We start from the raw sequence: 24596 nt of genomic DNA on the forward strand, positions 1-24596 counted from the left end.
AATAAAATAAAAAAATAAACATTTGCTTTTTATACAGCAAAGGGGGTGTGGGTGCAAGATAAACGATGTGAAAGTGTCAAAACGATTCACGAATCCAGAATCTGTACTCTCTCCGCGAGCCGTTTGTACTTTCATATCGTTATGACATCATATCGTCACGGATGTCCAAATGCCGGCCAAGTTACAAACCCGAGGCTTCATGACGGCCGTTCACAAACCAACGGGTGACGTCACTACAGGTCCGATAGCGCTGCCATCACTCCTCTGCCGATAAAGTCATGTATTTTTAAGGAGCCACAATCCGTCGCTTGTGATTGGCCAGATCAGGTGTCACTCAGAAAATAGTTAGCCAATCAGAGGAGATACTCACTAATATTAATAAGACTTGGGAACACCCACTAAAAACAGCTTTTTCTCAGAAGAGCTCCACTCAGAGGCTTTAGAGAGGTGTAAAATGGTTTTGAAATGGTTTTTAGCATTGAAAACCACAAAAATATCTTCATGAGGATGTCAGGACTATAAATAAAGCACCAGAAATAGACCTTTAAAACAACTATATTTCCCCATCGCACACATATTTCATAAATATGAAGTAAAAAAAACAAACAGGCGACTTGTGTCCCAGTATCCTATTTAAAAATGCGGTGCAGCAGATAACACGGTACCATCGCAGCACACTGACTCCTATTAGCGTCCAACGTTACCCTCAAGAAAATACGATGAACTAGAGATAAAAGGTAAAGTTACACAAAGCACATTTTATTGATTAATTTCATGAGGAAGTCACGGAGGAATTATGGGAAAGCTATAAACATCACCTGCTCTCATATTAAAGATGTTATCAGCAAATTAATAATATCATTATTCTAATTTTCACAATCAAACACAAACCTTAGAGGGAAAATAACGTCACACTGGTGAAACAACACGACAAAAAAATAAAGCGTCTCGCATCATCGCACTCGGGTCTTCAGCATTTCGAATTAAGACTCACAAAAAAGGAATTCAGATCAAGCTTTCTGTCGGCAGTGAAAAGACATTCTCGTGTGGCTCAATCTTGTTTTTAATTTTTTTTGTATTTAATTCTGTCTTTATTGCTGTTTTCCTCTTTTGTTCAGGTGTCTGGGATTGTTTTAATTCTGTCTGATTATGTGCACTGTACTTTGGTCGACCTCTGTTGTGTTTAAATGTGCTGTATAAATACATCTGACTTGAAAGATTAAAAACCGTGTAACATGATGCACTTTGATGACAGACTGAATGCAGACTTATAGTATTAAAAACACGTCGGTGAACACGCTAGAAGTTTCCTACATTTCTCAGAAGGCTTTTTCTCCCCTTGATATCTCAACATTTAAGAAAATATAACAAATAAATAGAAAAGTATTCTTGGGTCACAGGTTGTTGTCATTTTTGGTATAAAAATGAAAAGTTCTGATATGTTCCAACTTGAAAACCTTGAACCGTAGACATCACAGATCCTTCAGTGGTGACATCAGATTTCCAGACCGCCGCTCAGACAGACGAGTCCTCAGGAGTAAAACTTGCTGTTGTTTATCTTCTTCTCTTTTGCTCTGCGGTGAAATAAATAGACAGCAGATATAAGAATTAAAGACTTAACACATTTAATGTCACGTAACCAACACCTTTCTGTGGAGCCTTAAAGTGTTCACTATTAGATAAATAAAAAGGGAATGATGATAATGATAACAATAACCAATGAATATTAATTTTAAAAAGTGGCAGTAATAAATAGAAGAAGTGAGATTAAGAAATATGAAAATGTAAACATTTTAAATAAAGTCATTATTAGATAAAAGAGTGATGTTATCAAACAAAAGGTGCTTTTATTAAATGAAAAATGGAATTTATGAATTTAAAAAGTGGCATATAAAATATAAAAACATGAAATAAAGTGTGGCAGTAAGTTAGAGGTGGGCGATATGGCCCTAAAATAACATCACGATATTTCTGGGTATTTTTGTGATAACGATATTCTTGACGGTGTAACAAACACGAGAGGACGTCGGAGGAAAGAAAGGAGGAGAAAGACCGTGACTGTCAATCAAACTCACACTCAGCTGAAAACCTAAAGAATACAGCGGCTTCCGGCCATGCTCGTTGCGTAACAGTATGATGTCATTATGTCAACAGGTCGGAAAATTGTCTTAATCGTGATATACATTTTTTCTATCGTCTGAAAAACGCAACCAGTATTTACATGAACAATATGATATACTATAAACAAAGAAGCTAAAACAAATTGTGGATGCTTCACACACATCTTCAACCTGACAGCACAGAAGCTCTCTGCCAAATAAGGGTTTTCGTTTTTTTTTTTTTAATTATTGTTTCATTTAATTGTTTTCCGCAGTTTTAGTATAACGTGATTATTTATTTCATGATGATATATTCATCTAATACTTAGCACACTGGATGGCCACAGGCCCGCCGCTCTAACCCCCGCAGCAGGAGCTTTACCTGTGTTTCTCGCTGGTGCTGAACTCCCTGGTGACCTGGTTGTGTTGGCGCGGTGCGACGGAGCGCTGGATGTTGCTGTGCGTGTCGTACAGGAAGGGTTCGCCGAGCTCGGCCTGTTTCTTCTTCAGCTGGCTGGAGGACGAGTACAGCGCCTCCTCCATTCTCTGAAACGACAGCAGGCGAGTCGGGAGAGATCAGAGTCACAGAAATATCTCCGCACGGACGTCAACACCGACGTGCGCCGAGTGCGCTCGCTCACCCCGGCCTGCAGTACGTCGATGTAGACCAGCAGAGAGGCCAGCTCCAAGTTTTCACTGAAGCCGTTCTTTAGAGGTACGGAGCGGTAACCTGCGGAGACATAACATCAACCAGTCATATCGACCACACAATGAAAGGAGTTTTTCATTGTACGGAGTCCCAAAGTGTTTAATAATTAAATAATTAAATTAAAAAAACGGAATAAAATGTGCTAAATTCCCAAGTGAAACATTATATTTTGTCAAATTATTATTAATTATTATTGTTAATTTCATATTGAGTTTAATTGGACTTCATTTCAATTTCATAAAAGACATTTTTGTATTAAAGTGTCACTATATTTCACTGTCATTTTCATGCCATACATCATTTCATAATGCCACTTTTGATTTAAAAATATTATTTTCATGTCATAATGGCATTCTTTAATTTATTTGGTGTTATTGCATTTTATAATGACATTTTAAAAAGTTTTTCTTAGGTCATGTTTTATTTCACCAAATCTTTCCATTTTATTTATTATTTTTAATTGGCTTATTTCCCCGCCTGTGTTTCAAACTTTTGTCTGTGTCTTCGTTTGTTTGTTGTCATTTGAACTTCTCAGCCCTGTGCTGTTAGTTGGTATCATTACTTCACAAGTGTAAAACACTTTGTGATTTCATATCTGTGAAAAGTGCTCCACAAATGAACTCCTTCTTACAAACTTAGTACCTCTTGGGTGAAAACATTCACAGTGTGTGTCAAACAGTGCCAGAACTTCTTGGTCCTGCTCTGTCATGGTTTCTCATGATAATAAGCACGACATGAGCGTTGTGTGAACAGCATCTCTGTTGCAGTATGTGTGCGTTCCCACCTGAGCGGATGCCTTTGACAGGAAACGTGGCCTGAGCCAGGAAGTTGGGGTCTGAGAACATGTCCTCCTCATTAACCACGAAGCGCAGGAAGGTGAGTTCAGGCTCGTAGATGGCGAACTGTATAGGGTCCGCTTTCCACACCGGGTTGAGACCATTGTCACCTGAAGGCGGCAGAAATATTAAAAGATTTAGCAGGAAATTTGACAGGAAACCATGATTCAGCCAGAAATCCCCACGAGTCGTAGTTTCAGGGTGCCAGAGAGATTCATTGGTAGAAGGTTCTGGGTTTGAACCTGAAGGCCTTCGGAGGTCCAACGTGACCAATATTAGACGGATAGATAACGTTAAATCCATCACACAACAATAACACTGTTGTCGTCTGTGTTCTTGGTTGTTTGTATATAATATATATAGATATATACTGTACTGTATATACTGTGCATTTTATATTTTATATTTAATATTTTTACTGCTATTTTACTGCTATTTTATTGCTTTCTATTGTTCTATTATTATCTTGTTGCTTCCTGTATGCTGCTGTAGCGAAAAAAAATTCCTCTCAGGGATTAATAAAGTAACTACCTAACCTAACCTAAAATAGAGCTTCTCATTGTGAAGTGGAAGTACTCCTCTGCATAAATGCTTAACGAGGCCTGGACAATGAACAAAAACTAAATAAACTTGTTTGCAGCTGCACATTTTTAGAGATGGCGGTTGTAACAAGTTGGAAAATTACGAGAGTACTCGACCAACCAACGACTTTCAGTGCTGCATACTTTTCAGAAAGTACGAAAAACAGCTCTTCGGTCTCATTTCACCCTCTCCACCCCGACCCACGTACGATAGACGATGGTCTTGAACTTCTCCTCTGTGTGTCCGCACAGCTCGATCTCCACGAATGGACTGGCGATGCTGCGGCCGGGTTTAGGAAGGTGTCGGGCGGCGATCACCTGCAAACACAGGACAAACACAGCTTTAATAAGTCTCCCCAAACAAACAAGCAAAATGAGAATCTGCTGATTAAGATAAGATAAGATAAGACTTTGTTACTCCCACAGCGGGGAAAGTTAATCGTTATATTATAATATCACAGTTGTGTGTGTGTGTGTGTGTTTTGGACATACCCTGACAACAATGTTGTACTTGACCTTCTTCTCCTGATAAGGGTCGTGGCCGTCGTAGCGCATCAGCTCCGGCTGCAGCACGTAACCGGTCCGCCCGTTCAGACTAAAGAGGGCGCTGTTCAGCTGGGTGTATTTATCTGAGCGGACACATACACATCATGGGACGCACCGCTCAACATACGCACAGTTTAATTTCATCTTTAGGCAGCAAGTATTGAAATGAAGAGAATGTCAGTCAAACGGACGGTGGGTGGACCAATACAAATGAAATACCAGCGAGTGAATCAGCAGCAATTTCTTGGAATAAATGTATTGTTATAAAGTCTGTGTGGCCAATAAACAGAACAAAAGTCCTGTATGGAGCCCTGAACACTGATGAACATGCGTACCTGCAGTTTGGAAGTTAAGAGCCACCATGTGACAGCCGACGGCCCACAGAGGGTAAGGGTCGTAGTTGGAGGACTCCACGCGTTGACCTTTGGGGTAGACACGACTCAGCGCTTTTTGATTGTACTGCAGGAATTCCTGGGTGCGGCTCTTTCCTGGTAACTTGTTTTCCACGAAGGAGCGGATCTCTTTGTAGCTGTAACTCTCTGCAGAGACAAGAGAAGGCCTCAACTCAAAGCGTCTCAGTTTTGTCCCCTGCGGGAAGGACGTGCACCTACACGATCTGTGATAGAGGCAATGAGTGCATCGGTTTTTCATCGAGTACTTTCATAATGTTCCCCAAACTAATTCATCCAACCAGGTGGTCTGAACACCATCATCTTCCTTCATGTTCCAGTCATGTGGCTAAATTGTCATTTAGAGGTGCTGTGTAAATTCATTCGTTTTGTTTCATTTAAAAAAATCTTTTTAAAAAAAAAAACACATTTTTTTTTCCTTTGAGGTTGTGTGAGTATTTCATCAACTGTGCTAATTGATAAATACATACAACAATGTAATAATAAGCCACTATAACAATATATAACAAATAATATATAAATTCGTGAATGCTAAAATGTATATTATAAAACTACTTACACACCTGAGACGCAGTGAAGAACTGTCTAATTCTAGAGTTGTGCTCTTAAACTTCAGAGTACAGACTGTTGGTGTTTCACTTTGTGTGGAGTGTGTGTGCATCTGCACGCTCTTACCAAAGCGGTCCTTCTCCCTGCTGCGTGGTTGACAGTAGACCACCAGGTCTGACATCTCCATGGCAACCTCTGCCTTCTTCTCCACTTCCTCCTGCTGTCTCATCTGAGTTTGGACAAAAACAATATAGCCACTTCCTGTTTGTACTGTGATGCTGACAGACCACCAGTTAAACACCCCTTTGTGGGTTTTTTTGCAACATGCAGTCAGTTTCAGTCACATGTATGTAGACTGAAGTAATGTTACACTTATAGCCAACCTGTACAACCGACAGAAAGACATTTATTTGCCAGACCTGACAACTTCATGGACAGATTAGGAGATGGTGGGCCGAGAGACACAAAACAACAACAAACAGTACTTTGCATCTTTAAGTGGGCTTTTGTCTGAATGTGGTGATTTTTCATTGTAATTGTTTTCTGTCTATCTTTTTTTTACTCATTTTGAAGTCATTTCGAGTCTCTTTTAGTAATTTGACATCTCTTTGTATTGATTTTGTGTCTGTTTTTAGTTCTTTTGTACCGCCCACGAGGCACACTAAAAGCTTGTGCCCGTTCAGTAATCCGTCCATGAACACATCCTCTAGGTTGTGACTCACTGACTCTTCCTCCACTAAACATACGATCATACATCATGAGATACTGACCTCTTGCTCCCTGTTGTACTGCTTGCTCATCTCTCTCTGAGTGATGTCCCAGGCCACCTGGTACCATACAAACAGCTCCTCCAGAGAGCCCGTCGCCAGGTCGAACTGCAGACTGTCCTGCTCCATGTTCTGCAGGGTCAACACGTGACTCTTCCCGTTTTTACCGTTCTTCACTAGAAACAAGGAGTGAATAGATGCACCGTGAGGGAGAGCCAAGAGGGATGCACAACTACATCCACACAAACACGTTTTAAAACTTATAATTTTGGACACTGGCGTAATCAGCCCAACATGGAGCACCGGTGCTGGTGACCCATTAGATTCTGATGTTTTTACTCTCACCATCTCACTCCTCATGTCTAAACTTAACTAACTTAAACAGCACTGGAGGTCACAGAATCTGATGGGTCAGCAAAAACGGTGTATCGCTGGTTTATTAGGGCTCTGTGAATAAGTAAAGTGTGTTTTCAGGCGTGTTAGTATGAAAGAAGATCTGAAACAGTGCAAAAATGTTTGTGCAAATAAGAGATTTTTTTTCATCTTTAAACACTGTTTTAGAATGAAAACACATCAGTGTGGACGTCGCCTCCGTCTCACTCCAACTGTCAGACGCTGTGGTGTCAGGAAATTACAATTTGGGGTCAACTCTCCAAGTCAGTTAACCTGACTTTTAGGTGGCTTTTCTTTACAATGCAAAATATTATATACAAAACAGATCCGTAATTTGTGATTAGGTATCACAAGAACTACCTTTTAAGACCGCATTATGTCATGGCTGCCATAATAGACATAACAGTCTTTCCGATTGTTTCAAATTATACAACTAACTGGCAGATTGCGACAGCAGTCTCAGGAAATGAAGCAATGCTCCAACAAAAAGCAGACAAGAAGAAGATCTTACTATTGCAGAGTAATGTTCAAGGTGGGAGACTGTAAATAATCATTTATCTATGACACACTGCTGCAGTATTATAGTTTAAAACATTGATGACATTATTAATGACGAGGAAAAGTAACATCAATGCAGTGAGGATAGTGAAAACTCAACAGTGAACTGGACACCAAAATAACTTGCACTCACAATTTTGGATGTTGCACTTGGAGATGTCCACAACACCCTTACATAGTTCACCTAGTGGGTTGTCCTCCATTTCCTGCTTTAATACACATCACACACAGATTATTGTCAGCCAGTCTACACACTGATTTGACCTTCAGGTACACAGAGGCTCTAAAGTCTAATGTTTACCTGTGCTCTGGTGTCAGCTTGGGTGTTGTTGGACAGTTGCTCTACGTGGTTTGCAGGAAATAACATCTGTATCTTTCCGCCGTAGTCACCTTTCCACCTGTAGAGAGGCGACAATAAACTTTTCTTTCTGCTACATGTGGGTCTGCAACTGGCCACGTTCATGGAAGGATTACCGACTGGGCCCAGGAGGTCAGGACCAAAGCCTTTATTTAAAATAACTTTAAAATGTAAAGATTTCTTGTTGGTAGGCAAAATAACTTCAGAGAGACATCTACAACGACACACAAGGGCAACCACAAAAACAGAAAATGGCCAATAGAGACACAAAGAGACAAAATAATGCCTAATGGGAGACACAAAATGACCACCAGAAATACACAACAACCACAAAAAGACACAAAACTATCTTAAAGAGATCATTAATGACCACAAAAAGACACAAAACAACCACAAAAAAAACACAAAACTACCAAAAAGAGAAACAGAATTACCACAAAGAGACACAAAATAATAACAAAGCAGATGTTTTTTATGTTTCTTGTAGTCTCATTCATATTTCTACGTAGGAGGCTGGGGGCCTTTTACGGCAAACACGTTGCCGTGTGTGGACTCACCATGAATCGCTCTCCTTGGTCACGTTGTGTATTAAAGCTCCTTTATTGAAGCTGAGCTCATCCGGCATCTTAGCCTGGTAGTTGTACAAGGCCCTGACAGTATTGTTAGGCTAAAGGAGAAAAACATGCGCAGTCAGGAATGTCTTTATAAAAGGAAACTGTTGTTTGATAGCTGAGGAAGAAAGCCGACAGGGCAGGACTGTGTACACACCAGCGAGGGCTCGATCTCGTTGGGTTCCACGTACGTCTTCACCTCGTACAGAGAGGCGCTGTTTTTCTCCTGTCAAGCACAAACCACTGTGAGGAGGATAGCAAGAGCTGATATTGGCCTTAAATGTACAACTTTGCAGCTGAACATGTCATTAGAGCGTAAAGTGTCTTTTATACGCTAATGCTTTAACTTTCGTGAAGATCAACGTCAGTCTTTTCAGACCATCCTGATCCAGATTTAATCCGATGAACCCTGTCGGCTATTTTGTAGTTAATTTCACTACCTTCACTTTTAAGCTCATATCTTGGTCATGATAGAGGTTAACCGTTCATGCTGCATCTTGTTTTATTCAGGACAGTCTAGGCTATCCAAATCTGTCATCATTTAATTTGATGATAGTTAAACATTTTTTTATATTAGTTTTTATAGCAAGAACAAAACAAATTTTGTCTAAAAATGTTATGTTTTTACATGCATCTCACCATAAAATACTGTCAGTACAGATATATTTTCATACTTGTGTAGAGGAGATTGTCTAGAATCTGGCAATATCTGAACCATGTTTGTAGGATATTGTATGACTTAACAATTAAAAAAAAAAAAAAAAGTGCTTAGTGCCTGCCAGAAAATAAATGTCATGAATGACTCCAGGTGGCCAGAAGTCCAAACCAGAGACTCACTAAGAGCATGTGATAAATGTGGATAAAGTGTAGACCCACAACATATAACATATGATATTATTGGCTTTTCATACCAAGTGGGATGTAACGTCAGCCCTATGTTGGAGACAGTACAGAGGTCAGCTGTGATTTCGAAACTGCTTTCGAAACGCTTTGTCATACAGAGAAACGATGAGTGTCACCAGAAAGGGTAAATTCTGCTGTTTAATTTGATAAACAATATGTCGTGAAGCGATCGGGACATTGTGAATTATTCGGATAAGAGTAACGGGTTGCAGTTTCATAGGATATCTCATTCATCTCTCTGGGAAGAAGAGGCGGGAAAACTTGTTGTTGGGGGGCCCTATGGACCGTCATTTATCCATGTCAGCCAGGAACTACCCAGTGCTGTAGAGCCAACACGGCTTGATGAAATATTTTAAAAGAAATCTTCCAGGTCTTCAAATGTGAATATTTACTACTTTCCTGATTTACGATTGTGCCAGTCTTTAACACTGGCAGACTATCTGCAGAAACTCACCGTGCTGAAGCGGTTGACCAGCTCCAATGTGACGGGGTAACGTAACTTGATCTTGCGATACAAAGATTTTTTCCTGAAGTAGTTGACCAGCTCCACCAGGCTCTCGAACTCTGTAGTGGTGCCCAGCAGGTACATGTTCCCCTCCTTCTCGATCCGGCAGTGTTTCACCATACCGTCTCCTCTGAAGGAAAGAGAGGGTAATTAACATCAAACACAGAAATCGGTCAAAGGAAAATAAGATTCACTGGAAATGGGGCAAAATAAATGTCTGATATATTTTCTTGAAACTAGCATGAAGTCTTAAAATTTTTTTAAACTAGTGAAAAAGTTCAGATTTAAGCCCGCATAGCCTCAAATAAGCAAAGATGCTTAAAACTGGTTATTTGTCATTTAATTTGCCACGGTTTCAAAGTTTGTATCTTAAAACTACAAAGAAAGTGACAGCAATCCTTATATAGAAAAATATTTTAGGGCATTTCACACCTTCATTTGATAGTGACAGTGGAGATAAATAAGAAACGTGAGAAAAGACAGAAGAGGAGGGACGAGCAGCAAAGGTCCCGCCAGCCGGGTTGACTAAAAAAAAAAAAAAAAATACTCTGACTGTCTTTAACTACTTCTGTTGCTTGTACAACATCTCAGTACCTGAATGTGATGGCGAAGGAGTCCAGTTTTCCTTCTCTCTGCCGGATGAGGAAGGCTCCATCTCTGGGGATCCTCAGCAGGTAATCCTCGGCCTGACCTCTGCTCAGATTACTGTAGAACCACCTACACAGCACAAACACAAGGACGGTGACATCAGCTATATTTGTGTCAAGTTGGTTAGGTGAACGCTGCTTTGGTAAAAGCGCAAGTGTTTTAATAGACTGAGAAGAGAAAGAGAGAGACAGATATTATATGTCTGTGGGCGTATGAGAAGGAAGGTGTGAAAAAAAAACCCAAAAACCAGAAGCATTGCATCTGTGGTTGATAGAAAGTGAATGAAGGACAGATTAAAGATTGAATGTCAATACGGTAACTTTCACCAAACCTTTACTTTCAGTAATTTTTGTGTTTATATACAGGCTGTGACAATAGTTTGGTGCTCATGAAACACCGTGAACAGCAGATGCTGACGTATGCTTCATTATCTGATACCGCACGGTGGTTTCAGGGCCCTGTGATGTATCAGGCTGTTATTTGTTGTGTTGTGGAACAAACCCTTCGTGCACATGAGGGTCGGGTTTCGACACGGCATCGGTGAGTCGCAGCTCGAAGTCCTGGCAGCGCAGCGGGATTTCTCTGTAGTGCTGGATCAGAGAGTACACGCTGGGAAAGTGCAAATTCGGCGTCAGGAAGAAGTAAGCGTGCCCGCCTTCCGAGGCGGAGCGAATACGACAGTGCTGGACCCTCCCATTGCGCCTGCAGGACACAACATCAGGAGATGGAAAATATACAGTTTCAGTCAAACGTTATAAGGCTGCATCTTTAGGAAGACGCAGCCATGCATCAGACATAAAAAAAAAAATATATATATATATATATATATTTTGGTGACGTACCAGAAGGAAAGAGTAGAGTCTGTGACAAAGGTGTCGCTCTCTCGGACCAAGAAGGTGCCGTCTCTTCCTTCAGTCTCTGCGCAGTAATCGTGGATGAGTTGCTCGGCCATGACCCGGCCCTCCTTCATGCGACCGTGAAACCACGGCTCTGAACAGTGCAGGTCCTGGTGCTGAGAAACAAAACACATACAGGTTGGTTTTAGGGCGACATAGATTCTGTTACTTTTAATGTACAGCAGTAATGTGAGTGTTTATAATCACATTACCTCTGTAAATATTTATTTTATTACTATAAAGTGTTTTGATAATCGTTTAAGTCATTTTCAAGTACATTTTCATGATAATACTTCCGTGCTTTTATTTAAGCCGTATTTTCAGTGTAGAGTACTTCGACTTTAACTGAAGAATCTGAATACTTCCCCACCACCTGTTATGTTTTAATAATCTTATATAAATGTTGGCAATTTTTTTTTTTAATTTTTTTTTTTTAATTTGCCGGTAAGCTTCCCACTCCTTTCTCTTACCTTCTTCGGATCTTCCTCCTCGTCCTCGTACTCCTCTGCGTAGTACAACTTGTCGTCAGAGATCACACAGTAGTGCTTGTTCCACCGCTGATAAAGGGAAATGAAAATTTACCTCTTTACCTTCACATGGAGAAATAAAGCTCATTTTTGGCTGATATCATTAAATGGATTGCAGAATGCACAGCACAGCAGCTGAATCTAGTTATCTAATCTAGATAAACTGCTGCTTGCTAGCTCAGCAGAGTAGCAGTAACTGTACTTTCTGACGACAGTGAAATGTAAGTGATTTTATTGAATTAAACTACATTTCAAATCATAAATTGACATGTCTCTAATAAAAAAAAAAAAACATTTACGAAACAAGCTCATTAATATTGAAGAGCATTAAATGAAGGTTTTAAAACTAATATACCTGTTGTTCAGTTTGGAATTAGCACCTTTAAACTTGAAAGCTTTTTTTTCCACCTGCACAGTTTCTGACTTTGTAGGACGGCTCTGACGGTACCTGGTCCACAGGGTCCCAGATCTCCAGGTCCCCCTGTTTCTGGCCCTTCTTGAAGTCTTTGCTGGTCCCTCCTCCCTCCACGCTGAGCTTCTTGTGCTGCTCGAGGACGACAAGGGGAGGACACGGTCATCAGGAGCCACCGTTTCTCACCGATAAACCGCTTCCTGTCACACATGCATCAGTATGTTCTCACACACACACACACACACACACACACACACACACACACACACACACACACACACACACACACACACACACACACACACACACAGTACCTTCAGTATGATCTTTCCTTTCAGCTGTGTGGGGGAAGGAAGCTGCTCGGCCATCTGCTCCACGGGCTCACTCAGCAGTTTGTCTCCGAACACTTCTTTGAAGATACGAGCCATCTGACGCTGCTGCTCTAAAGGACAATGCTCCTCAATGGACAGGATCACCGGGAACCTGAGACGGAGAAGCCAGGTTACCAGGACGTGTATTGACTCTATATTAACTGTATAACTGCAGAAAAACAAGAAGTATGTAGTAGTACTTAGGAAAATATTTAATGTGACACAGACAGAGTTTTGTACTGAGTCTTACTCTGAGGTGACAAAAGCGTGCTCGTTGATGGCTTTGACCACGTCTTCAAACTTGATCTTGGTTGTCCTGGTCCAGCCGTGGTAGATGATTGGTTCCCCGGTGCCATCCCAGCAGTCCACTGTTTATATTCAGCAGCAGACAAAACACACATACTTAATACGAGCGTTAACGAGAAAACTACGAGATCCACACAATGCATCAGCTTTATACTGACATTCAACACAGCGGCAGCCCAGGCGTAGACATCGGACGTAAGCCTCTGTGGACGACTCACTGCGGAGCTGATCACCTGTCAGGTAGCTGTTGAAGAACAACAGGAGACGTGCTGGATTATTTACAAAGTTAACACTTTGGTCATGTGTTGTACATTTGCTTTGATTTGTTTATGTGCAGGATATTTGTCTAATGAAAGGGTTTACAGCATGTAACTAATGGATTCATTCATGTTAATAATTAACTGACGGATGTTTTTCAGGATCCACCTTTCTAATCTATTCTGTAGTAGAAATATTTTGTTTCTATAAAGTTGGCGGACATGTGACAGATTTAAGAAATAAAAGGTTAAAATCATCGAAGCAGAAAATAGCCTGACTTCTAACCCTGGACTGGACCAAACTCCAAAATTCAAATCCTCCCATCGTGCAACAAATTACAATATCTTTACATTAGATTTTCCCTGATTGTTTTTTTTTTGTGTGTGTTCAGTCAGACTGACGTGTTGTGTGAGGAGCTGATCCAGTAATGAGACAAAGGGTTGTTCATGTCCAGGTTGCTGATCTCTGAGAACTTCTCGTCCCAAACAGAATTCTCTTTAGAAAACAGGAAGCCGAGGAACTGGAAGAGGAGGAAAGTTTCAGATTTAACAGTAAGTTAAAACTCCTGTTCACAAGGTCATGATTTTTATTTAGATAACTGTATAACTATAAATAACTATTCAGCCTGCCATTTCCTGCCAAACTTAGGTAGGAAGACCATTTCTAAACAGTTCAATATGAATGAAATGAAAATTTCGAAAGGACAGACTCGATGTAAAACCGCAACAATAATGGAGAATACCTCGCTGACGGTGAACTCGGGGTCGTTGGTTTTTCTGAAGGTGTCATCAATAAAGATGGTCATCAGTTCTCTGACCTGGTTCAGATCGGTGGCCCACGACTCCTGAGGCACGAAAGAGAAAAGTGATCATAAAAAGTCAGTTGACTTAATTCATTTGGTGTTTCCAGACTTTTCTTCTCTGAGAACAAACACAAGGAATGGAGAAGGTTCTTTTCATTAGTGTATTTTTATATGATGTCCTTTTTTTTTTTTAATGTAAATCTCATTTGAATTATAAGTGTTTACTGATGTATTATTATTTTATTCGTAAAATTGTTTAACTCCTCTTTTTATTGCCCATTAACATGAGTTACTTTGTAATGAAAGAAAAAAAATCGGCTTTGTTTATTTTTTTTATGAATTGATTTCTTAAATTTGTAAAACTAATTATTACTGCTTGTTTCTTTTTTTTTTTTTGTACAAATGCTTTAAAACGTCATTGTTCTCCGAAATGAAAATGTAAATACTACAAAATGTCTGATGCACAAATTATTCTCTGAGGAATTTTTCACCTTTTGCTCGTGGATGAGAAATCGTTGGAAATCATGCAGCAGAACAGATGAGGCCTCCGGTTTATCTGTGTTACTGTTTGGTGGAAGAGAGCGAACAAAAAGTCAAACGATGTTGACAAAATATCTTCACAGCTCATCTCTGAGGGTTTATCAAGGTCCGGTGAGGTTGCGAAACAAAAGGACCTCACCCCAGAATAAAAGCACACGACTCCTTTTTGAACTCGTCGAGCACCTGAGGTTGAAAAAATAGTATCAATATAAAAACATATGCAAAATTAAAATATAAACAGAACACTGCGATTAATACAGACCAACCTCATTCTGTTCAAACATGATGAGGTTATAAAATTTATGAAACTGCTCAAAATCCAGGCGCTCTTTCTTTGCCCCCACTTCCTGTGAAATCAGATGAACATAAAAGCTTTATAATCAACACAGGTTGAGTCAATCTTTTAGCAATTTTAACTGTAGAGGAGTCATGGAGTCATGTTTCTAGAAGGAACCCTGGATGAGAAAAGAAGAAGAGTACCATGAATTTGTCTTTGAGCGTTCGAGTGCTGGGCGTCTTGTAGTTCACCAAAGAAAGCAGAGCCTTCAATTCCTTCAATGAGATGCTGGGAAAGACACAAAGAGATAGCTTGCATCAGGCTGGAAACCTACTCCAGTTATTTACTATAACATAAACAAAATGTATTTTTTGGATATAAAATATTTAGAAAACAAGATCACTGAGAGTTTTCACCATTTTGGCAAAAAAAAAAGGGTGACTTTTCTGTAAAAGCAGCCGCGTGACGCAACAACTTCCTGCACATTTTCTTATGTATTATGATATGACTCCCAAGCCTAATTTACATGGTAAAAAAATATATTTATTCAGATATTTATTCATACAGTACCTGTTTGTCTTTGTCTGATTGACAGAATACATCTGCTTCCTCAGCCAACTGGAGGGACAATAACACAGAGATCGCTGATTGGATCAGTCACAGTCACTCACAACTGTGTGAATGTGTGTGTGTGTGTGTGTGTGTGTGTGTGTGTGTGTGTGTGTGTGTGTGTGTGTTCACCTCTCTATAAGAACTGGGGTCGGTGCTGCCAGAGTTTCTTCCCTCAGCAGCTCGAGTCCAATCAGCCAATTCTGCGCCTCCTCCACAGAATCAGCTGAAAAACAAAGAAGCACAGTGTTATTGTACTAAACTGACATTTTTCACCGTGAGGAAACATCAATGGATCTGCTTGTATAACACCATGAACATCAGACCTGTCGTTTATCCCTAAAATAAATTAGATGGCAATTTAATTATCGTTCACAATAGGAAGAATGTGTATTTCCCTCAGCAGCAGGTGCATGTAATAGATAAACATCCAACAGATAACTTGATAATAAGCTCACAAAAAAGATGCAAATAAATTGGGCGGATTCATTCAAATAGCAACTGAGACTACGTGACGTCCGTCAGAAATCCACTTTTGATGAAAACGAACTGGAAAACGTCACCTCCCAGACTGAGGGTGCTGAGAACGAACTGAGAGCCGTAGAAGATGGTGAAGCAGGTGTTCTCGTCGTGTTTGTCCTTCCCGTCTTTAAAGCGCTCGAAGTCCTTGGAGTTCCTCCCTGGACGAATCTCCCTGATCTCAAACAGGTCCACTGAAACCAAGCGCACAGATTAACTAATGTTAGTGGTGTCTGTTTGATTGTTTTAAGTCTTTTTTTTTTATTGTAGTTTTACGTCTATTTGTGTCGTTTGGCATCTCTTTGTGGCTGTTTTGTGTCTCTTAGCAGATGTTTGGTGTTTAGCGCTGGTGCTGTTGTTGCCTCTCTGTGTGCCTTTACATTAATTTTGTCTTCAAACGGGGTCTCTGGACCTGGGGGCCTCCTCGCCCCTGTGCCTGGTGAGTCCTTTCCTGACTGTCACTAATGTTCTCTGGACACGGTTAAGTGCTTTGACACACTGATGCTGGTAAGTCATGGCCATTACATAATCAGACAGCTGACAATGTCGTGATGATCATAATTTCACTGTGGTTCCTGTTTTCTTTGAGACAAAATGCAAAAGAACAATGACGCAGGGTTTAGGTGGATTTTCCAAAACGGCTACATGAATTTGCATCCTTCAAACTGTCTTTTCACCCTCTTGATTTGTCTCAGTGACGGATTCAATACATTTTTTTTGATCTATTGTTTAGAGAATCTAAGCATCTTCATCGCTTATGTGATGCTACGCTGGCTAGTTTTTAAATCTTCTGGCTTCCCAAGCTGGAAATGTGCAATAACTTGTGCACTAATGCAGCAGCGTCGAGGCAGCGCAGGGAACTATATTGCTTCTTTTTCACCAGAAGGTTCCTGCTTTTAGAACCAGTTCTGTTCTGAAACAACCAGGGTGCAAGCTTTTAGCATCTTATTGAAAATATTTACTTCAATCCAGCAGTGACATAAGCTAGATATAGATATATATCTATTTTACTTGCAAACCTCTTTCATTGTTTTTCCCTTTTAAATAAGACACACCCAATGATGGCAGCATCCTGGTTCTGACCTCAGGCTGACCCGGTGTTTTATGGTCCCCAACAAGAACCAACTTTTTAATTCTGAAATACATGTTTTTGGTGTAATTAACTACAAAAAAAAAAATCTAAATCAGGTACAGGAACCAGAACCGAACTAGTTAAGCAACAGTCAGTGGAAAATGAACTATATGAGATTCCTTCATCATTTGTAACTATCGGGACGCTAATTGGATATATTTTCTTTTTAAAATATTTCTGGGCCATTTTTTACCTGCATTTGACGAGATGAATGGCACAAAACAAAGGTGGAAAAAAACTAGTATTTATGAATAACATTGTGCAATATACTCATATAGGCTGAGCATACTCACAGGCGCCATCGGTCTTGTCTGCGGTGCGTGTCCACGCAACCTGCCGGGTCTCCATGATGAGCTGCACAGTGAGCCGCTCCAGCTTCTGCCGAAACACCGTCATGACGACGCCCAACTCCATATCCCGTTTGATCCGGATCTTCAAGTACTCCGTCATCTCGCCCTGCTGCCCCAAACGAGCCATCTCTGCAGCTGAGACCGGAACGGGAGAGAGTCAGAGACGTTCATTCACAAAAGGCTTCGATTATGAAGTGCTTATAAAAGTGAAATTGACTTAATTTATAACCCATCTGGGTTATAAACCCAGGGTTTATGATCTCACCACAGAGGACACACTGTGTCTATATGGTGTTCAACCTCAAACACCAAAGGGGCTGCATACAACAAGCACCGACCTTCCATTCATCACGAACACCTTACAGCAAGCAGCCGAAGAGTAAAAACATCCTCCTGTGACACCTTTATGGATCCAGCTGATGCATATTCATTTCCCACAAGACCAACGTGCTTCCTCCTTCTGCTATGTAAATCAGAGTGAACTTTAAACCGTCATTAAATCTTTTCTGTCCTTGTTTGAGCTACGTCACACAATGCCGAAAGGGAAGCGTCATATTGCATCTGTGTTTCATCATTATTGTTAAATCAAATGGGCCTTCAGTGTTATGCCCTTCAGTTTTTTTTTTTTATTGCAGACTGAAGATGTAAACATCTGTCTCATTTTTCACTTTACGGTAGAATGTGCTGGCAAATTTCTGTTGGATAGCAGTAGGATTATTTTATCGTATTCATTTTAGTATTAATTTTCATCTTTAAACATTAATTTAGATCTCCCTGTTTTCTAATATCATGGTGCAGATATTGTTTCCACGATATACAAGTACTCTTTTGATAAAAGTGCCAGTAAAACTATGAAAAGAAACTACAGAAGTCACATTTCAGTTCATTTACTCAGGTTGACCAACCTGCAGAACCTTACTGCAAACATAAATTAAAAAATTTCCCCTCAGGGATTAATAAAGTAACTACCTAACCTAACCTAACATCACTGCCACAACACGTTCCTGTAGATACATGCTGCACAACATCAGGAGAATACGTTCTCTTCTCACTCAGAAGGCAGCACAGGTTCTGGTCCAGGTTCTGGTCCAGGTTCTGATCCAGGTTCTGGTCCAGGTTCTGGTCCAGGTTCTGGTCCAGGCTCTGGTCCAGGCTCTGGTCCAGGCTCTGGTCATCTCACGTCTGAACTACTGTAACTCCCTCCTGGCAGGTCTACCTGTTAGTGCCATCTGACCTCTGCAGCTCATCCAGAATGCAGCAGCTCGACTGGTCTTTAACCTCCGAAATTCACTCCCACTACTCCTCCTGCTCCTCCTCCTCCTCCTCCTCTTCCTCCTCCTCCTCCCTTCACTGGTTACTGATAGCTGCCCACATCCGTTTCCAAACATTGGTACTTGCGTACCATGCTGTGAACAGATCATGTCCAGTCTACATCCAGGACATGGTCCAACTTTACATCCCAGCCCGCTCCCTCCGCTCTGCTTCCACCAATCGGCTTGTTGCTCCTCACTGAGCTAAACTCTCAACAAAATCACGACTGTTTGCTGTCCTGGCTCCTAAATGGTGGAATGAGCACCCCACCGACATCAGGACAGCGGAAACTGTGTACATCTTCCGCCGCAAACTAAAAACACACCTCTTCAGACTTTACCTTGAATAGTAGAACTTTAGTAGCACTTAAAATGGCACTTACTGATGGCACTTTGTAGTTTGGCTTTCTTGAAGAAATTGTATTTTCTTGATTCCTGTTGTTCTGGGTTTTGTACCCTCATGGTTGAAATGCACTTATTGTAAGTCGCTTTGGATAAAAGCGTCAGATAAATTAAATTAAATGTAATGTAATGCAGAAATAATGAATGGGTTTGAATGTTTACTTCCTTTTCTAAATAACAAATATATTCTTCAGAATTCTACGCTCCATTTACATAATTTGAGGAACAGGGACTGTGAACACAAAACACACAGAGCATGAATGTAGAGCAGACGACAGGTCTCTCATCTCACCTGCACCGCTCTGCTGCGCTAACAATGCGGGCTGACTTTTGGTTTAAAGCGACCATGCCAGAGATAAACACATTTCCAGTGACAGAGACACTTTATAATGTAATGAGTAATGTATTTACTAACTTCCTGTTAGTAAAAAAAAAACAATCTTGCCATCATCGCTTGTCAGAGTTACTCACCAACAGTTCAGTCAAAATGATTTTTTTTTTTCTCCTATACGTGACCAACAATTTTAATTTATGACATGACATCTAGAATACAGTGCACTTCTAATATTTGTAGTTCTGACATAAACAATAACTGTCCCTGTGGCCATTTTGATAATTCTTTTCCCCTCCTTTTCTAGAATGAATCACTTAGTCTCACCTCACCCACAAGTGCTCCGATGAGTGGATGGACGTCTCAACCTCAAAATCTAGCAGCATCTCTACTTTTGATTTGCCTTCTATAGCTCAGTCCTCTTTTTCAGAGTTGACTCTCATAAAAGTCAACTCAAGACAAAGTGAAATGTAAGTACAGGATTTGCTGCAAGCATGGGCTGGCATGACCAAAGAGAATAAATAAAGATCTACATTAGTGGAACAAGTGACAAACTAGCACTTGGCCTGTTGCTACATGGCCAGGCTTGTGGTAAGCGTGAGGAACTAGATACATGGATGGTAAGAAAGTTCGCTTCAAGGCCACACAATTATAAAAAAATAAAAAAAAGGGTGTTTTCACAGTACTTCATTAGTACTTCGCTTGAAAAGCCAACTGGACTTTGTTTAAAATTGGGAGAGTTTCCCTTTAAAAATAAAGATTTTAGCCCCCTTTTCCTTCCAAACAAGAGCAGTATAAATATCACATGCAAATGTTAGGGCTCTGATACATATCCTACTGAGACCATGTTTGATTTCTGCCCTAGTTCATTTTACTATAATCAGTTCCTCTCTTTGTTTCAGTGCAGTTATTCTCTGTCGATCATTTATTTTACACTTTCTGTACTGAGTTTATTCTTGATTTTGAAGATATCTTAGCAGACTGCTTATTGGTGCTGATGAAGATGGGGCAGTTTTGAACCAAGTTGGAAAACATAAAATTAAAGAACGCTGTATCCCAGACTGAGTTCCTTTAATCATTGTCTCTGCTCATTTTAACTTAGTTCATACTGATGTTCAAGCATCTTTAAACTTGACAATATGACAAAGAGTGTAATAAAAAAGTATGACTGTGTGACAGCAAGTGGACAACAGACTGAAATCATGTTATTTTAAATAGTACGTTCACGTATCGCTGGAGTTTGAGTGGAGGGTAGAATACAGTACCCTACTGAACATTTAACTTGCAAATGATCAGGGAGATATCAAAACAATACAACACCACAGGAACAATCCTGAGGAGTCAAAATTTTAACCAAACTATGTTATGAATTATGACTTAAAGAAGGGACTGCAGGTGGTTTTTCTGGTATGTTTATACACAGAAAGAGAAAAAAAATGTGCAATAAATGTTTTTATTTGAGAATAGGATCCTGTTTTTCATATGTAGATATCATTAAAAAAGAAGAGATTAGCTCATGCTTATTATAAAAATTTACAAAAAAAATAATGACTTAATATCAACACTATTGAAACTGCCCATGTTCATTGCGTGAATATCTTTGCTCTGTTTTCCTGTAAAATCAATAAAGCTGAAACATGAAACAAAAAACTATTCTTCAGTGTTCTCAGGTCAACTTAATGATTAACAATCGTTACACAAGTTTTCCTCTATTTGCCCCCCACACACACACACACAAGGGGACGGTCCCTAATAACACAATGGCAGCCTTATTTCGATGAACAAATTTCCTTCTCGGATATCAACGATCTACCGACAAATATCCTCCAACCAATAGGACGCTTGTTCCCACCTTCAACTACGACCCACAGGAGTGTTCAATGAATTATTGTCCCTGGTTCACTCGAAATTTGTTATACGTTAAAGTTACTATTTCCTGAGAGTTATGCAACCCTCATTGTCATGGCAATGTTACACACTGACCAAAAACTGTCCCGACTTGTGGTTGGAAATGAGAGGCGAACGCCGATCTCCCGCAGCCAAGTGCGCTGAAGTATTGAAGCATCCACCAGACCACGGATGGAAAAACTAACATTATATACACAACTAAAACTCCAACATCAATCACCAGGAAACCAGATTGTTATTAATTAACTTTAAAAGGTAACTGAGTCGTCAAAAGTCAAAAGACCCATGACGTAGTTTTATTTCACGCCAAAGGAAAATATATTTATTTAGGCACCTATAACTGTCTAGTTAAAAAAAAGTAAGACCAAATTTCATGAGGATTTTTGTTATGTTGCGTCGTTTGATAACTGACACAATCATCAGATCAAAACTATACTAATTGCACAAAAATCCAACACACGATGTCTTGCATATAAAAATAAGTCAGTATACAAGTGAGTCGTGTGTGGTGCCGTAATGCCACGATATCAAATGAATTTATAACATCTTTTTAGGTGTCTTTGGTTTGTCCAATTTAAGTATCCGCTGAGTACTGCAGGGTGAAAAGTCTTTAAAACCAGGGAAAGTCAAAGTTAATTCTATATCACAATATTACAACAAATAAATCAAAGATGACACCCTACACGATGCCAGCTACAAATTCGGGTGTGAAAAAAGTAAGGCAAGGTAGACACGCTAATCCCTACAAAATAGTTTTGCTCGATTGGCTCCACTCACTACGGTCAAATTCAGACAATGGGATGAGTGGCTCTGCCTCCACTTACTGTATCTGGTCCTTGAGTTTATTTTTTAACACCAAATTACTCCGATTACCAGAAGAAGGCTCTCCATATTTGTGGTGGTTGTGTCGAAGTGTGTTCCCTTTTTGAATAGTTAAAATTATCTTTCCTGTGGTAACCCCCTCCACGGTTTAGGTTAGATTATTGTAATTTGTAGCAGAGATGGTTTGTTAGATTTAGGGGACGGATGGGATCAGGTTCAGAATCTCAGATAATGACTGACTGGAGTTACGGTGAAGGTTGGGTTTAGATGTAGGTTCGTGAAAACAGATGAAACCAGTTTGTAAAACAGTGTCTGATAGCACAATGTGGATAAAGTGAAATACCAGAGATCAACAGGAGATGCAAAATGACCAAAAAGAGACACAAAACAAACAAAAAGAGATTCAAGACGACTCAAAAGAGAAAGAAAATGAACAAAGACGTGCAAAACGACTACCAACACATGCAAAACAACCAAATGCTGTTAAAAGAAACATGACCACGTAAACCTGCAAAACAACCCAAAAGTCACAAAACGTCCAGAAAAACACGCAAACTGGCCAAAAAGTAGCTACAAATAAGGCAAAATCACTGAGGCAAGAAACAACTTTAAAGCTACAAAACAACCAAAAACAAGCACAAACATGACCACAAAGCAACACAAAATGCCAACAAACTACCATAAGAGATTAATATGACCACAGAAGATGCACAGGGACAACAAAACGATGGAACATTTTCTAAAACACAAAATATTGAAAATTACCAGTTACAGAAAATATTAGGTCGACAAATAATGCTACTGCTTTCACTTTGAGGGTCTTAGTTGAGGGAGGCACCATGTAAGGACCCCTTCTATTAAAATCAGCTCGAGATACAACTGTGAAGATTGAATTATTGATATATACATATATATATATGCGTGTGATATACGAGTAAATTGGCTTCACATTGACCCAACAGGTGGCTTTAAACGAAATGCATTTCAGTTTAAAAGTACTTACCAGAAGAGAAAAACTAAGTTGAAGTATGCTTTCAAATGGTTACTTCAGACTCCAATATTCATATCTGTTATCATCATCCCGTTATCATTACTAACTAACAGTAACGAGAGCCGGTGAAGGTGCCTCCATCAAGTCGCCCGGTCGGACTCGTCTTCTGCAGCCCAGCAGAGACGCTGCAGAGCGGATTTCCCCTCCGCTTCACTCCCGCAGACACTTTAACACACCGCCTACGACAAAAACGATTTTCAGACAGTAAAATATGTAGCTTACCTTACGAGGGAAACCGATTCTTCTCAAATCCGCAACTTCTTTTCTATCTAATCATGATTTGTAAGTTATGAAATGAAGCAGGGGAGGATGTAGAGTGTTGACAAAACGGGCAGCCGCAAAACGGTCAGTTCCTCTATCCGCGTGTGTGTACAAGGAAGTAAAAGTTAACTTGCATTATAGGCATAGACTGCAAGTTATCTAAAAAGTAAAAAAAAAAAAAGAAAAGTCAGGAAGCGAGGACGTTATCTATGCAAACTAAGAGGAGGGCGAGAGCTGCCACTCTGACCTGCAGGGTGAACACTGATGATGACGAGGTTTCCAAATTAAAGTTTTACAACAAGGTTATTTATTTTAAAGTGTGGAAAAACAGCTCGTGTAAAAATGCACCAGTTTAGACCATCGACTCTTTTTTTTTGGTGGTTGTCAACATAGGGTTAACGGACTCATAACTGGCCATTAAAACAGCCCAGAAGGTCCAAAACAACTAAGAATTGAAATAATCGAGATTATGAAGACGACATGAAAGACAATACCCTTAGTTTGTCATATTTCGACTTTTAAGGATCCGTTTTACCTTCATGAAGCATTTTAAGGGTCTCTGTTGCCAATTTCCAGAGTTTGACACAACATTTGATGTTCGCCTTCAGATCGTGTCCACGGAGAAATTACAGACGCACCTCACCAGCGCTCACAAAAATGTGCATAACTCGAGTGCTGATTTAGATGAAGTGACAATATTTTTTAACAAGTATTCATTAGGCTTGAAACATGAAATAGGAATGATATAAAGACCTCAAAACAAATAAGATAAATTCAAAGTAAATCAACAGAGTTTACCAGAACAATGGAAATGAATGGCAGCACGTACGCAGGAAAAAAAAAAGCAGACTATGGAGAGACAAAAAAAAAATTAAATTTGAATAATGTGATTATATGGAAAAGTATGTAGCAAACTACATGATGAATTACATAATGTAATGCATGACAACTGTTCATTAGTGCTCTGGTGCTTTAGTGTGCATTTCTGCTTAGAAATAACTTTAAATCGCCGTAATTATGTAAATGCTATGAAGAGCAC

At 39.9% G+C, this 24596-nt stretch overlaps 1 protein-coding gene across 3 annotated transcripts; it reads right to left on the reverse strand.

Moving 5' to 3' along the window:
* Nucleotides 1–738: 738 nt before the first annotated feature.
* On the reverse strand, nucleotides 739–24118 carry plcg2 (phospholipase C, gamma 2). Of its 3 annotated transcripts, none has more exons than XM_069163205.1 (33): nucleotides 24093–24118; nucleotides 17416–17607; nucleotides 16035–16184; nucleotides 15604–15697; nucleotides 15433–15480; nucleotides 15066–15150; nucleotides 14852–14932; nucleotides 14725–14768; nucleotides 14537–14609; nucleotides 13986–14087; nucleotides 13645–13763; nucleotides 13144–13229; nucleotides 12930–13047; nucleotides 12623–12791; nucleotides 12345–12440; nucleotides 11840–11926; nucleotides 11316–11485; nucleotides 10975–11175; nucleotides 10420–10542; nucleotides 9775–9955; nucleotides 8575–8643; nucleotides 8364–8473; nucleotides 7750–7846; nucleotides 7582–7657; nucleotides 6501–6673; nucleotides 5857–5959; nucleotides 5107–5310; nucleotides 4718–4854; nucleotides 4435–4543; nucleotides 3593–3754; nucleotides 2741–2829; nucleotides 2482–2645; nucleotides 739–1574 (listed from the first exon to the last, which is right to left on the reverse strand). In XM_069163205.1, the coding sequence occupies exons 1-33, from the start codon at nucleotides 24103–24105 to the stop codon at nucleotides 1532–1534; spliced, it is 3768 nt and encodes a 1255-aa protein (XP_069019306.1). In that variant the 5' UTR covers nucleotides 24106–24118; the 3' UTR covers nucleotides 739–1531. The 3 variants fall into 3 exon arrangements, with proteins under 3 accessions (XP_069019306.1, XP_069019307.1, XP_069019308.1); XM_069163206.1 differs by lacking the exon at nucleotides 24093–24118 and adding an exon at nucleotides 23519–23642; XM_069163207.1 differs by lacking the exon at nucleotides 24093–24118 and adding an exon at nucleotides 23249–23335.
* Between the last annotated feature and the right edge of the window lie 478 nt (nucleotides 24119–24596).

Source organism: Embiotoca jacksoni, unplaced genomic scaffold (assembly GCF_022577435.1).
Source record: "Embiotoca jacksoni isolate LCO1_2020_lvr unplaced genomic scaffold, fEmbJac1.0.p SCAF_3, whole genome shotgun sequence".
NCBI lineage: Eukaryota > Metazoa > Chordata > Actinopteri > Embiotocidae > Embiotoca > Embiotoca jacksoni.

What these genes read in the sequence shown, in the direction of transcription:
- plcg2 (XM_069163205.1), bottom strand. An exon ending in AGACAAGACCGATGGCGCCT is followed by an intron (nt 16,185 to 17,415) that starts GTGAGTATGCTC and finishes GCTTGGTTTCAG; the next exon opens with TGGACCTGTTTGAGATCAGG. An exon ending in AGCACCAGCGAGAAACACAG is followed by an intron (nt 1,575 to 2,481) that starts GTAAAGCTCCTG and finishes ATTTCACCGCAG; the next exon opens with AGCAAAAGAGAAGAAGATAA.